Source organism: Loxodonta africana, chromosome X (genome assembly GCF_030014295.1).
Source record: "Loxodonta africana isolate mLoxAfr1 chromosome X, mLoxAfr1.hap2, whole genome shotgun sequence".
Classification (NCBI taxonomy): domain Eukaryota; kingdom Metazoa; phylum Chordata; class Mammalia; order Proboscidea; family Elephantidae; genus Loxodonta; species Loxodonta africana.
The window spans coordinates 80,858,725-80,870,975 of record NC_087369.1 but is presented as its reverse complement, the minus strand read 5'-3'; the positions used below and the strand labels follow the sequence as shown (position 1 = coordinate 80,870,975).

The following is a 12,251-nucleotide window of genomic DNA, read 5'->3' as shown; positions in this document are numbered from 1 at the left end:
GTGAAAGTTTACAAATCAAGTCAGTCTCTCATACAAAACCTTATATACATACACCTTGCTATATACGCCTAGTTGCTCTCCCCCTAATGAGACAGCACGTTCCTTCTCTCCATCCTGTGTTTCTGTGTCCATTCAGCCAGCTTCTGTCTCCCTCGGCGTTCACATCTCCCCTCCAGACAGGAGTTGCCCAGACAGTCTCATGTGTCTACTTGATACAAGAAGCCCATTCCTCACCAGTATTATTTTCTATCTTGTAGTCCAGTCCAATCCCTGTCTGAAGAGTTGTCTTTGAGAATGGTTCCTGTCTTGGGCTAACAGAAGGTCTGGGGACCATGTCTTCCAGGGTCCCTCTGGTCTCAGTCAGACCGTTAAGTCTGGTCTTTTTATGAGAATTTGGGGTGTGCATCCCACTGCTCTCCTGCTCCCTCAGGGATTCTCTGTTGTGCTCCCTGTCAGGGCAGTCATTGGTCGTAACCGGGCACCATCTAGTTCTTCTGGTCTCAAGCTGATGTAGTCTTTGACTTATGTGGCTCATTCTGACTCTGGGGCTCATACTTACCTTGCATCTTTGGTATTCTTCATTCTCCTTTGCTCCAGGTGGGTTGAGACCAACTGTTGCATCTTAGATGGCCGCTTGCTAGCGTTTAAGAGCCCAGACACCACTCTCCAAAGTGGGATGCAGGATGTTTTCTTAATAGTTTTTATTATGCCAATTGACCTAGATGTCCCCTGAAACCATGGACCCCAAACCCCCGGCCCTGCTACGCTGGCCTTCGAAGCACTCAGTTTATTCAGGAAACTTTTTTGCTTTTGGTATAGTCCAGTTCTGCTGACCTCTCCTGTATTGTGTGTTGTCCATCCCTTCACCTAAATTAGTTCTTGTCTGCTATCTAATTAGTGAATCCCCCTCTCCCTTTTTCCCTCCCTCCTCCTTCTTGTCACCATCAAAGAATATTTTCTTCTCTGTTTAAACTATTTCTTGAGTTCCTATAATACTGGTATCATACAATATTTATCCTTTTGCAACTGACGATTTCACTCAGCATAATGCTTTCCAGGTTCCTCCATGTTATGAAATGTTTCACATCATTGTTCTTTATTGATGCATAGTATTCCATTGTGTGAATATACCATAATTTATTTATCCATTCATCTGTTGATGGGCACCTTGGTTGCCTCCATCTTTTGGTATTGTAAACAGTGCTGCAATAAACATGGGTGTGCATGTATCTGTTCATGTAAAGGCTCTTCTCTAGGATATATTCTAAGGAGTGGGATTGCTGGATCATATGGTAGTTCTATTTCTAGCTTTTTAAGGAAGCACCTAATTGATTTTCCAAAGTGACTGTACCATTTTACATTCCCACCAGCCGAATATAAGTGTTCTAGTCTCTCCACAACCTCTCCAATAAATTATTCTGTGTTTTTTGGATTAATGCCACCCTTGATGGAGGGAGATGGAATCTCATTGTACTTTTAATTTGCATTTCTCTAATGGCTAATGATTGTGAGCATTTCCTCATGTATCTGTTAGCTACCCGAATGTCTTCTTTAGTGAAGTGCCTGTTCATACCCTTTGCCCATTTTTTAATTGGGTTGTCTTTTTGTTGTTTTTGCAGTAACAAGTAGATTTTAGAGATCAGCTGCTGATCGGAGATGTCATAGCTAATAACTTTTTCCCAGTCTGTAGGTAATCTTTTTACTCTTTTTGGTGAAGTCTTTGGATGAGCATAGGTGTTTGACTTTTAGGAGTTCCCAGTTATCTAATTTCTCTTTTGCTGTTTTTGCAGTTCTAGTAGTTTCAGTAATGTCTTGTATACTGTTAATGCCATGTATTAGGGCTCCTAGTGTTGTATCTATTTTTTTCTTCCATGAACTTTATCATTTTAGATTTTATATTTAGGTCTTTGATCCATTTTAAGTTGGTTTGAGTGCATGGTGTGAGGTATGGGTCCTGTTTCATTTTTTTTGCAGATGGACATCCAGTTATGCCAGCACCATTTATTAAAGAGACTGTCTTTTCCCCATTTAACTGACTTTGGACCTTTGTCAAATATCAGCTGCTCATATGTGAATGGATTTATGTCTGGATTCTCAATTCTGTTCCATTAGTCTACGTATTTGTTGTTGTACCAGTACCAGGCGGTACAGCATGTTCTAAAGTCAGGTAGCGTGAGGCCTCCCACTTTGTTCTTTTTCAGTAATGCTTTACTTATCCGGGGCCTCTTTCCCCTCCATATGAAGTTGGTGATTTGTTTCTCTATCTCATTAAAAAATGTCACTGGTATTTGGATCCAGATTGTATCTATAGATCACTTTGGGCAGAATAGACTTTTACAAGGTTGAGTCTTCCTATCCGTGAGCAAGGTATGTTGTTCCACTTATGAAGGTCTCTTTTGGTTTCTTGCAGTAATGTCTTGTAGTTTTCTTTGTATAGGTCTTTTACGCCCCTGGTTAGATTTACTCCTAAGTATCTTGTTCGGGGCTGTTGTAAATAGTATTGATTTGGTGATTTCCTCTTCGTCGCTCTTTGTTGATGTAGAGGAATCCAACTGATTTATGTATATCTTGTATCCTGAAACTCTGCTGAACTATTAGTTTCAGTAGTTTTCTTCAGGATTCTTTAGGTTTTTCTGTGTATAAGATCATGTCATCTGCAAACAGAGATACTTCTTTGCCAATCTGGATGCCCTTTATTTCTTTATCTAGCTTTACAGCTCTGGCTAGGACCTCCAGCACAATGTTAAATAAGAGTGGTGAGAAAGGGCATCCTTGTCTGGTTCCTGTTCTCAGTGGGAATGGTTTCAATCTATCTCCATTTAGGGTGATGTTGGCTGTTGACTTTGCATAAATGCCCTTTATAATGTTTAGGAATTTTCCTTCTATTCGTATTTTGCTGAGAGTTTTTATCATGAATGTCTTTTCTGCATCAACTGATAAAATCATGTGATTCTTATCTTTTATTTATGTGATGGATTACATTGTTTTTCTAACGCTGAACCATCCCTGCATATCTGGTATGAATCTCACTTGGTCATGGTGAATTATATTTTTGATATGTTGTTGAATTTTATTGAGGATTTTTGCAACTAAGTACATGAGGGATATTGGCCTGTAATTTTCTTTTTTTGTGGAGTCTTCACCTGGTTTTGGTATCAGGGTTATGCTGCTTCATAGGATGTGTGGGAGTACTCCATCCTTTTCTATGCTTTGAAATACCTTTAGTAGTAGTGGTGTTAAATCTTCCCAGAAAGTTTGGTAGAATTCTCCAGTGAAGCCGTCAGGGCCAGGGATTTTCTTCTTTGGGAGTTTGATTGCTTTTTCAATCTCTTCTTTTGGTATAGGTTTATTTAGTTGTTCTCTGTTTGTTAGTTTAGGTAGGTGGTGTGTTTTTAGAAATTTGTCCATTTCCTCTCGGTTTTCTAATTTGTTAGAGTACAACTTTTCCTAGTACTCTGTTATGATTCTTTTAACTTCAGTTGGGTCTGTTCTGATACTGCCCATCTCATTTCTTATTCGGGTTATTTGCTTCGTCTCCTGTTTTTCTTTTGTCAGTTTGGCCAGTGGTTTATTGATTTTATTAATCTTTTCAAAGAGCCAGCTGTTGGTCTTAACTGTTTCAATTGTTTTTCTGTTTTCTATTTCATTTAATTCTGCTCTTATTTTATTTGCTTTCTTCTGGTGCCTCACGGTTACTTTTGTTGCTCTCTCTCTATTTGTTCAAGTCGTAGGGATAATTCTTTGATTTTGGCCCTTTCTTCTTTTTGGATGTGTGCATTTATTGATATAAATTGACCTCTGAGCACTGCTTTCGCTGTGTCCCAAAGGTTCTGATAGGAATTTACATTCTCGTTGGATTCTATGAATTTCTTTATTCCATCCTTCATGTCTTCTATAACCCAGTTGTTTTTGAGCAGGGTATTGTTCAGTTCCCAAGTGTTTGATTTCTTTTCCCTGCTTCTTCTGTTATTGACTTCTACTTTTATGGCCTTATGGTCAGAGAAGATGCTTTGTAATATTTCAATGTTTTGGATTATGTTAAGGCTTGCTTTATGGCCTAACACGTGGTCTATTCTAGAGAATGTTCCATGTGCACTGGAAAAGAAAGTATACTTGCATGCTTTTGGGTGGAGTGTTCTGTATATGTCTATGAGGTCAAGTTGGTTAATTGTGGCATTTAGCTCTCCCGTGTCTTTATTGAGCATCTTTCCGGATGTTCTGTCCTTCACTGAAAGTGGTGTGTTGAAGTCTGCTACTATTATTGTGGAGCTGCCTACCTCACTTTTCAATGCTGTTAAAGTTTCTGTATCTTGAAGCCCTGTTGTTGGGTGCATAAACATTTAATATGGTAATATCCTCCTGGTATATTGTCCCTTTCATCATTATATAGTGTCCTTTCAAGGAAAAAAAAAAAAAAACTTTTTTTAGTTTTTTTTTTCCTTATCCTTTGTGGTAGATTTAAGTTTGAGGTCTGTTTTGTCAGAAATTAGTATAGTCGCTCCTGCTCTTCTTTGATGTTTATTTTTTTCCATCCTTTGAGTTTTAGTTTGTGTCTTTAAGTCTAAGGTGCGTCTCTTGTAGGCAGCATATAGCCAGATATGTTTTTTAATCCATTCTGCAACTCTCTTTATTGGTGCATTTAGCCCTTTTACATTCAGCATGATTATAGATGAGTTTAGTGCTGTCATTTTGATGCTTTTTTGTGTGTTGTTGAGTTTCATTTTTCCACTTACTTTTTTGTGCTGAGAAGTTTTCCTTGTGAATTGTGTGTTCCTCTTTTTCATTGTGGTTGAATTTGTTCTTGCTGAGTCCTTATGATTATTTTGTTTTTTGTTTTGAAGTGTAGATTGTTAGTCTTCTTTGTGGTTACCTTGATATTTACCCATCTTCCTAAGTTTAAACCTAACTTGTATCTCCCTATATTGCCTTGATTTCCTTTCCCTATGCAAGATCTATGCCTACTTTATTTAGTCCCTCTTTATTGATTTTTGTCATCTTTTACATAACATCACTGATTCCCTGTTTTGAGCTTTTTTAAAAAAAAATCTTGATTTATTTTTGTGATTTCCCTATCTGAGTTGATATCTGGTTGCTCTGTTCTGTGTTCTAGTGTTGGGTTGATATCTGATATTACTGGTTTTCTATCCAGAGAATTCCCTTTAGTATTTCTTGTAGTTTTGGTTTGGTTTTTGCAAACTCCCTAAGCTTCTGTTTATCTGTAAATATCTTAATTTCTCCTTCATATTTGAGAGATGGTTTTGCTGGATATATGATTCTTGGCTGGGAATTTTTCTCCTTCAATGCTTTAAATATATCATCCCATTGCCTTCTTGCCTGCATGGCTTCTGCCGAGTGGTCTGAAATTCTTATTGATTCTCCTTTGTAGGTGACTTTTCGCTTATCCCCGGCTCCTCTTAAAATTTTCTCTATCTTTGGTTATGGCAAGTTTGATGATAATGTCTTGGTGACTTTCTTTTGGGATCTACCTTGTATGGGGTTTGATGAGCATCGTGGATACAGATCCTTTCATCTTTCACAATATCAGGGTAGTTTTCTGCCAACAAATCTTCAACAATTCTCTCTGTATTGTGTTATTCCTCCCTGTTCTGGTATTCCAATCACTCACAAGTTATTCTTCTTAATAGAGGCCCACATGATTCTCAGGGTTTCTTCATTGTTTTTTTCTTTTATCTGATGTTTCTTCAAATATATTGGTGCCAAGTAATTTATCTTCCGTCTCACCAATTCTGCATTCCTGTTCCTCAATCTGAGCCTCTATCGAGTTGTCTAACTCTGTAATTTTATTGTTAATCTTCTGAATTTCTGAGTGCTCTCTATGGATTCTTGCAGTTCATTAAATTTTTCATTATGTTATTGAGTAACCTTTTTAATTTCAACTGCTTTATCTGTGTGTTCCTTGGCTTTTTCTGTTTGTTGCCTGATCTCATTCCTCATGTCTTGAAGAGTTCTGTATATTAATTTTTTGTATTCTACATCTGGTAATTCCAGGAATACATCTTCATCCGGCAGAGTCCCTCTCTGTTTTGGGAGTTTGTTGACGCACTCATGATCTGCTTCTTTGTGTGATTTGATATCAACCGTTGTCTCAGAGCCATCTATAAATTATTGTATACATTTATTTTATGTTTGCTCAGTGTGTCCTAGTTTCTTGCTTTGTCTTGTTTCGATATAACCAAATAGACTACTACAGTGAGCTAACTTGGTTACTGGAACCTTTGAAGCACTAATGTTCTGTAACCAGATGGCTAGAACTGTTACCAGGTATATGAGCCTAGGAGTCCATTCACTATTCTTGTATACATTCAGCTCAGGTATCCTAATAGTCACCTAGTGTGTGGTGTAGGCTCTCATCTACTATCTCAGAGGAGCCGTGGTAATGCGTGTATGCACTGCTTTCTGGTAGTGGCAGGGGTCACAGTCTGAGGAAGGCAGGGGGCTGACAGCCTTCCCCCAAGTGTCAGTGAGGAAGGAGCGTCTCTGTTCTTTAGAGTGCTCTGGTGGGTAGGCTCTGCAGCTGTACCTTAGGCACCCAATGCTTGTACCTGTAAGGACTGGTAGGCACCACTACCCTTTTGTGGGTGGGTAGGTGGCGGCCCTGTTTAATAGGCAGAGAGGTATCTCCAAAACCTGCCTCTCTACCGCACAGCTGCAACAGTTACAGTTACAGAAACAGACTTGCCTTTGCAATATAACAGCCACCTGGATCCACGTAGGGGTGACAAAGTGTGTGGATCGCTTATGCCTGGACTGGAGCTGCTTCTGCTCTGAGCTTCCAGATTAGGGGAGTCTGCAGAGTATTTTATCCCCTGTTAATTTGTTCCTTCTCCCAAGCCAAGAAAATGGCTCAGGGAGCGCAGCAGGTTCTATCTCAGGCCCAGGGAAATCAACTGTTAATAAAGCTGGCTGGGGCAGAGAGGAGGAGGGATCAGATAAATAGCAGCGAGTTCTTTCAAAATGAGGGGCTATTAGATCCATGCGTGGTAAATTAAACAAAAATCACTTGTGTCGAGAGCGCTGTTTTATTTCAGATTCCAGAGATGTGTATAGCCTGTGTGCTGACTGGGTCCCCACCAAGATTGCCCCATGGGGTCAGGGCTGCATCCCGTGTTTGCCTTCTTTTGCTGAAGCAGCTGTGTCCTAAACTCCACAGCCAGTCCCCCGTCTCCCCCCCCCACCCTGGCCGTCACACCAGGGGGTAGGGGTGCCGGCACTTCAGTTGCTTTCTCTCGCTGAAGCAGCTGCTTTCTAAACTCCACGGCCAGCCCCGCTGTAGATACGCCACAGGGTCAGGGGTGCGCCACTCTGCTTGCCTTCTTTCGCTGAAGCTGCCGTGTCTCAGGGAACTACCATCAGTCCCGCCACAGTCGCGTCAAAGAACGGCGCCAAGGAATCGGAGCTGAGGCGCTGCGCAGGCTCGGCAAGTTGTCACTGCTTCTGCACGGTCTCTCCTTCCCCTGTCGCTCAGACGGATTCCTTAATTTTGCCTTTGATGCTCAGGGTTTCTAGCTTGTCATACATATAATCGATTCACTTGATTTTTTTGGTCTTTGTTGTAAGAGGGCTCAGCAGAAGCTTCCGGCTAGTTTGCCATCTTGGTCCCGCCTCCTCATTGGCTTTTTTATATGTATTTTTACCACAATAAAAAAATAACCATGCCTGAACTCCCCCCCCCAAAATAGGGGACTTTATAAATGTCAAATGAATTAATACCATATACCCACCCTGTCACCTAAAATTCTGGAAGCTACCTTTTCCCCCTGCACCCCCAAATGTCAACTGGTCATCAAATCCTGTTGATTCTATTATTTCTCAAATCCATCCCCCTCCTTCCCATCACAATTGCACAGCCCTAGTTCAGGCCCCATTTCCCCTTACTTGAACTAGATTTGCTCCCCTCCAAACCATTCTCCACACTGCCACTGAAATTTTTTTTAGTTTTTATTACAAAAATAATACATACTTATAAAAATGTAAACAATACAGAAATAAAAGCACAATATCCCACTTAGTATACACACAACCGTCTAACCTCCTCCCCTCCAATCCCATTACCCAGAGGTTATCGTTGTGAACAGTTTAGCATATACCCTCTTTCAGACCTTTTCCTTTGCATACACAAGTACATATAAATACATATAAATACACACACGGTTGTCTTTTACAAAAATGGGTTCACATTATACATGATTTTTCAGTTTCTTTCTTCATTCAATATACAGAAAATTTCTAAAACATAAATCTGATTATATCACTCCTTTCTAGCTCTTCATTTGCCATAATATAAAATTCACACTCATTAGTATCAAATGTAAAGCTCTTGATGACATGCTTCCTTCCCATCTTTGTCTCATCTCTAGCCACTCCAGCATTAAAGGATTTAAATCACCGTAAATCCTTTCTGGAACAAGGCAGGTACAAACAAACAAACAAACAAACTAGGAACACACTCTGCCATTTCTAGACTTTGGCCTTTTTCACTTCATGTTACACTGCCTAGACTTTTCCATCTGGCAAACTCCTACTCATTCTTCAACAATCAGCTTAAAAATTATCTCTAGCAAGACTTCCCTAACTTTTTCAGACATGATCACTTCTCTATTATCCCCTATACTTTATATCTAGCTTCTTAATTGCACTTTTTCTCATAGTTCTGTAATGATTTATGAACATATTTTGAATACCACCCTCCCTCCCCCAAGTTGACGGTGAGCTCTTTGGGTAAAAGGGATGTGTCTTATTTAACTTTGCATCCCAAGGATCTGATAGAGTGCTTGTCACGGAGCAGATGCTCAGTAACATTACTCGTTGAGGAGTTTATGATTCTAGAAACATTTTCTGAGTACCCACTATGCACAGAACCATATCCTAAGCATGAAAAGAAACAGAAGACACAGTCTTTGCCCTAAGGAACTTACCATTTCCCTACCATTTCCCCTGGGAGCAGAGGGACAGAATACATTTACATGGCAACATATCATTTCTGACATACAGGCTGTTCCAAAGATTTACAGTTATCTGCCTCAAATCCATTTAGGAACAAGGCACTGCATAATCAAATAAATAATATAAATAACTGGCAGTTTGTCTGATAGGTTTATGTTTTTAAGTATAGTGTGGTACAATCTATCAGAATTCAATTCTCTGTCCCAGCAGGGGTGCTGTCACCTGTTCCAGCCTGCAAATAAGAAAACTGAGATGATACCATGCTTGGAAAATTTCTAATACATCAAGAGGACATAAAGTTATTAGTCCTTTCATAATTTCTCTTCCCTCCCCAGGGAAAAACAATACCAAGAGCAATAAATGGAGTTAAAGGAAGGTACTGGAGAAGAAGGAGCACTCATCTCTCTCTCTCTTCTGTTTGGTAGTGGTGGGGCGAGGGGGTTGCTTTGCTTTAAATCAAAGGGTGACAATGTCCCAGGAAGATCAGAAGAGGTGATTTATTATCATTTACTACTTTTTTAAATGCTAAGGTGTTAGTTAATCTGGTGATTTCAGGATCAGACACTGTACAAATATAAACAAATCAGGGCAAGGTGAACCACCTAGGCTAGAGAACAGCGAAGGCTGACCAAGGAGGCCCAAAAGAAGCCTCATTCATCAGAGTCCAAGTCACTGTCCCCAGCAATGGAGTGGAAATCCTCACTGTCCTCCTCGTCCTCTGACAGGTGGACCTGGCTTAGTACACTCGGCCCAGAGCGCTGCTCTTCCTCCTCATCTTCTTCCTCCTCTGATACCTCATACCCACCGATGCTGCTGAAGCTTGTGTCTTGGGTGTTCGACTTGGGATCAGGCTCCTCATAGCTCCCATAACTGAGAAGAGAAATATGTCATCTCTCAAGCTCGGGCACCATCCTCAAGCTGACCAGTCCCATTCTCAGCGTTACCAAGGGATCAGCCCATCTCACCTCCCCTGAACACTAAAATGACTGGTTCTAGACTGTTCTACAGATCCCAGAGAGAAAAATAATCCTGCTCAGAAACATCAACTTGCCAACTTCATTCATAAACACAAGAACCTGAATGAAAGAAACTCCCCTACACCTGGACAACACACACTGCCAGCACATGACCATAAATGCTCCAAGCCTCATGGTTTCATCTACCACTTACAGCCTCACTCACCTACATATCCAGTTACAACAGTCATAAAGATTCTACCTCTTCAATATATCTTGTCTCTAACCCCTCCTTTCCATTCCTACCCTGACTGCCTTCACTTACTTAGTCCACTGTGATCTCTGGGCTACACTACTGAAATAGTATCTTCATGCCTCCAGTCTTGCTCTCCTCCAATTCATTCATATTCAGTCTTCACACTTCTGCCAGAGTGCTCTTTATTTTTTGTTTGTTTGTTTATTCTTAATTTTACTTAAAAAAAAAATCACACAAGTAAAGCACGTTCATTGGTAAAAAATTAGAACATACACACCAGAAAAAAAGTCACCAATAACACCACCACTCAGAGATACTCTTGGTATATGATGACCTTCCAAATTTTCTTCTATGCAGTTATATGCTTAAACATTTTTTTTTTAATTTACAATATTGGGATACTCTACATACTCTTTAGGAATCTGCTTTTTTCACTAATGATAATGAACACCTTTCCATGTCAATAAACATACATCTATAGCATTTTAAGAGCTGCGCGGTATTCCACTTATGGCTGTAACATGATTTTTTTAAGTCTCTCACTAGGACACTGAAGCTATCTCCAATTTTTCCACTATTAGAAACAGTGCTGTGATAACATCATTGAACAAACATCTTGATGGTGTTCTATTACTCCCGTAGAATAATTTCCTAAACATGGAATACTGGGCCAAAGAGGATGTACATATTTTTAAGTTTTTGATTTATAAATTGTTATACTTCCAGAAAGTATCAATTTACATCACCACCAGTAGAATATTCTTTTCTTCTCACACCCTCTCCAACACTGGGCATTGCTACTCATTTTAATCTTTGTCAATCTGATAGGCAAAAAATTGTATCTCATTGTTTTACTGCTCATCTCTGATTATTAAAGAATATATAATATCATATATGTATTGGCTATTTGCATTTCTTTTGTAAATTATTAGCTCATGTCTTTTGCCCACTTTTCTTCTGGGGCAGAACAATCTTTCTACAATGTAAATCTGATCATACTACACTCATTCATGCCTGCTCAAAACTTTCAGGTCCTTCATGAGTTGGCCCTTACCTGTATCTAAATCATCTCTGATCACTCTTACATTGATCAATCAAAAGCTCCAGCCACACTGAGCTACTTGTGTTCTCTAAAAGTGTTTCATGCCTCTGTGTCTTCATACATGTAGTATCCTTGTTCTCTGGAATGCCCTTTGCTTTCTTCTTCATCTAGCTAATTCCTATTTGTATTCAGCTCAGTTTTCTTCTCTAACCAGCTCCCCTCTCCCAACCCCTACCCAAGCTCCGGAAAAATCCTGTGGTTGCCTATCACAGCATATATCACGTTATATTGTGATTGCCTGTTTACCAATTGTAGGTCTCCCAGTAGACTGAATTCCTGAAAGGAAGGCATCACATTTTAGTTATTTTTGTACTGGTGATAAATGCTTGCTGAATGAATAGATAAGACCCTAACTGCTTGCTGGATGCCCAAAGCCAAATTCATTTTTTCCTCTTTTCCCACCCCATCTAATACCTGTTCTTCCTCTTTCCTATCACAATGACATTCTCAGATTTATTATTCATCTGACTTCCTTATCTCCTAAACCCAATTGATCTACCTTCTAAATAGCTCTGGAATATGTTCCTTCATTCTCCCCCTGCTCCTGACAGATCCTCATCGTCTGTCTCATGTTGCCCTAAGAGTTATTTAATACACAATTTTTAAGTTACTTCGTTTTCCTTAGAGTGACAATTCCCATTATCTGTAGGATAAAATCCGAATGTCTTAACATGTCATTTAAGGTCTTCCACAATATAATCCCTTGCTAGTATTTCCAGCGTCTCAACTCCCAACAACCTCCTTTAGCTCTGCAACATACTTTATGTTATCTTGTATTTCTGTGCCTTTGAATACATTGTTCCATCTATAAAGATCTCCCCACCTGCTGCCACCATATCTACTTAGTAGACTCCTATTCATCCTTTAAGGCCCGGTTCAAATGTTCCCTCGTCTGTGAAACTTTCCCTGATTACTCCAAGCAGAGTAAGACACTCCCTTCTTCAGTGGTACCTTGACACTTAGAGCTTACTTA

The 12,251-nt window shown here is 39.8% G+C and overlaps 1 protein-coding gene across 9 annotated transcripts in view; it reads right to left on the bottom strand.

The window, feature by feature from the left end:
• Window positions 1–7,941: 7,941 nt before the first annotated feature.
• TAF1 (TATA-box binding protein associated factor 1) overlaps window positions 7,942–12,251 on the bottom strand; it is a 73,690-nt gene continuing 69,380 nt past the window's right edge. For 7 of the 9 annotated variants that reach the window (XM_064278537.1, XM_064278535.1, XM_064278538.1 and 4 more), the window contains one exon: window positions 7,942–9,834. In XM_064278537.1, the coding sequence (XP_064134607.1) occupies window positions 9,615–9,834 (220 nt within the window). In that variant the 3' untranslated portion in view covers window positions 7,942–9,614. Of the gene's footprint in view, window positions 10,393–12,251 lie in introns of all 9 variants that reach the window. The other 2 variants (XR_010319800.1, XM_064278543.1) reach the window with 2 other exon arrangements.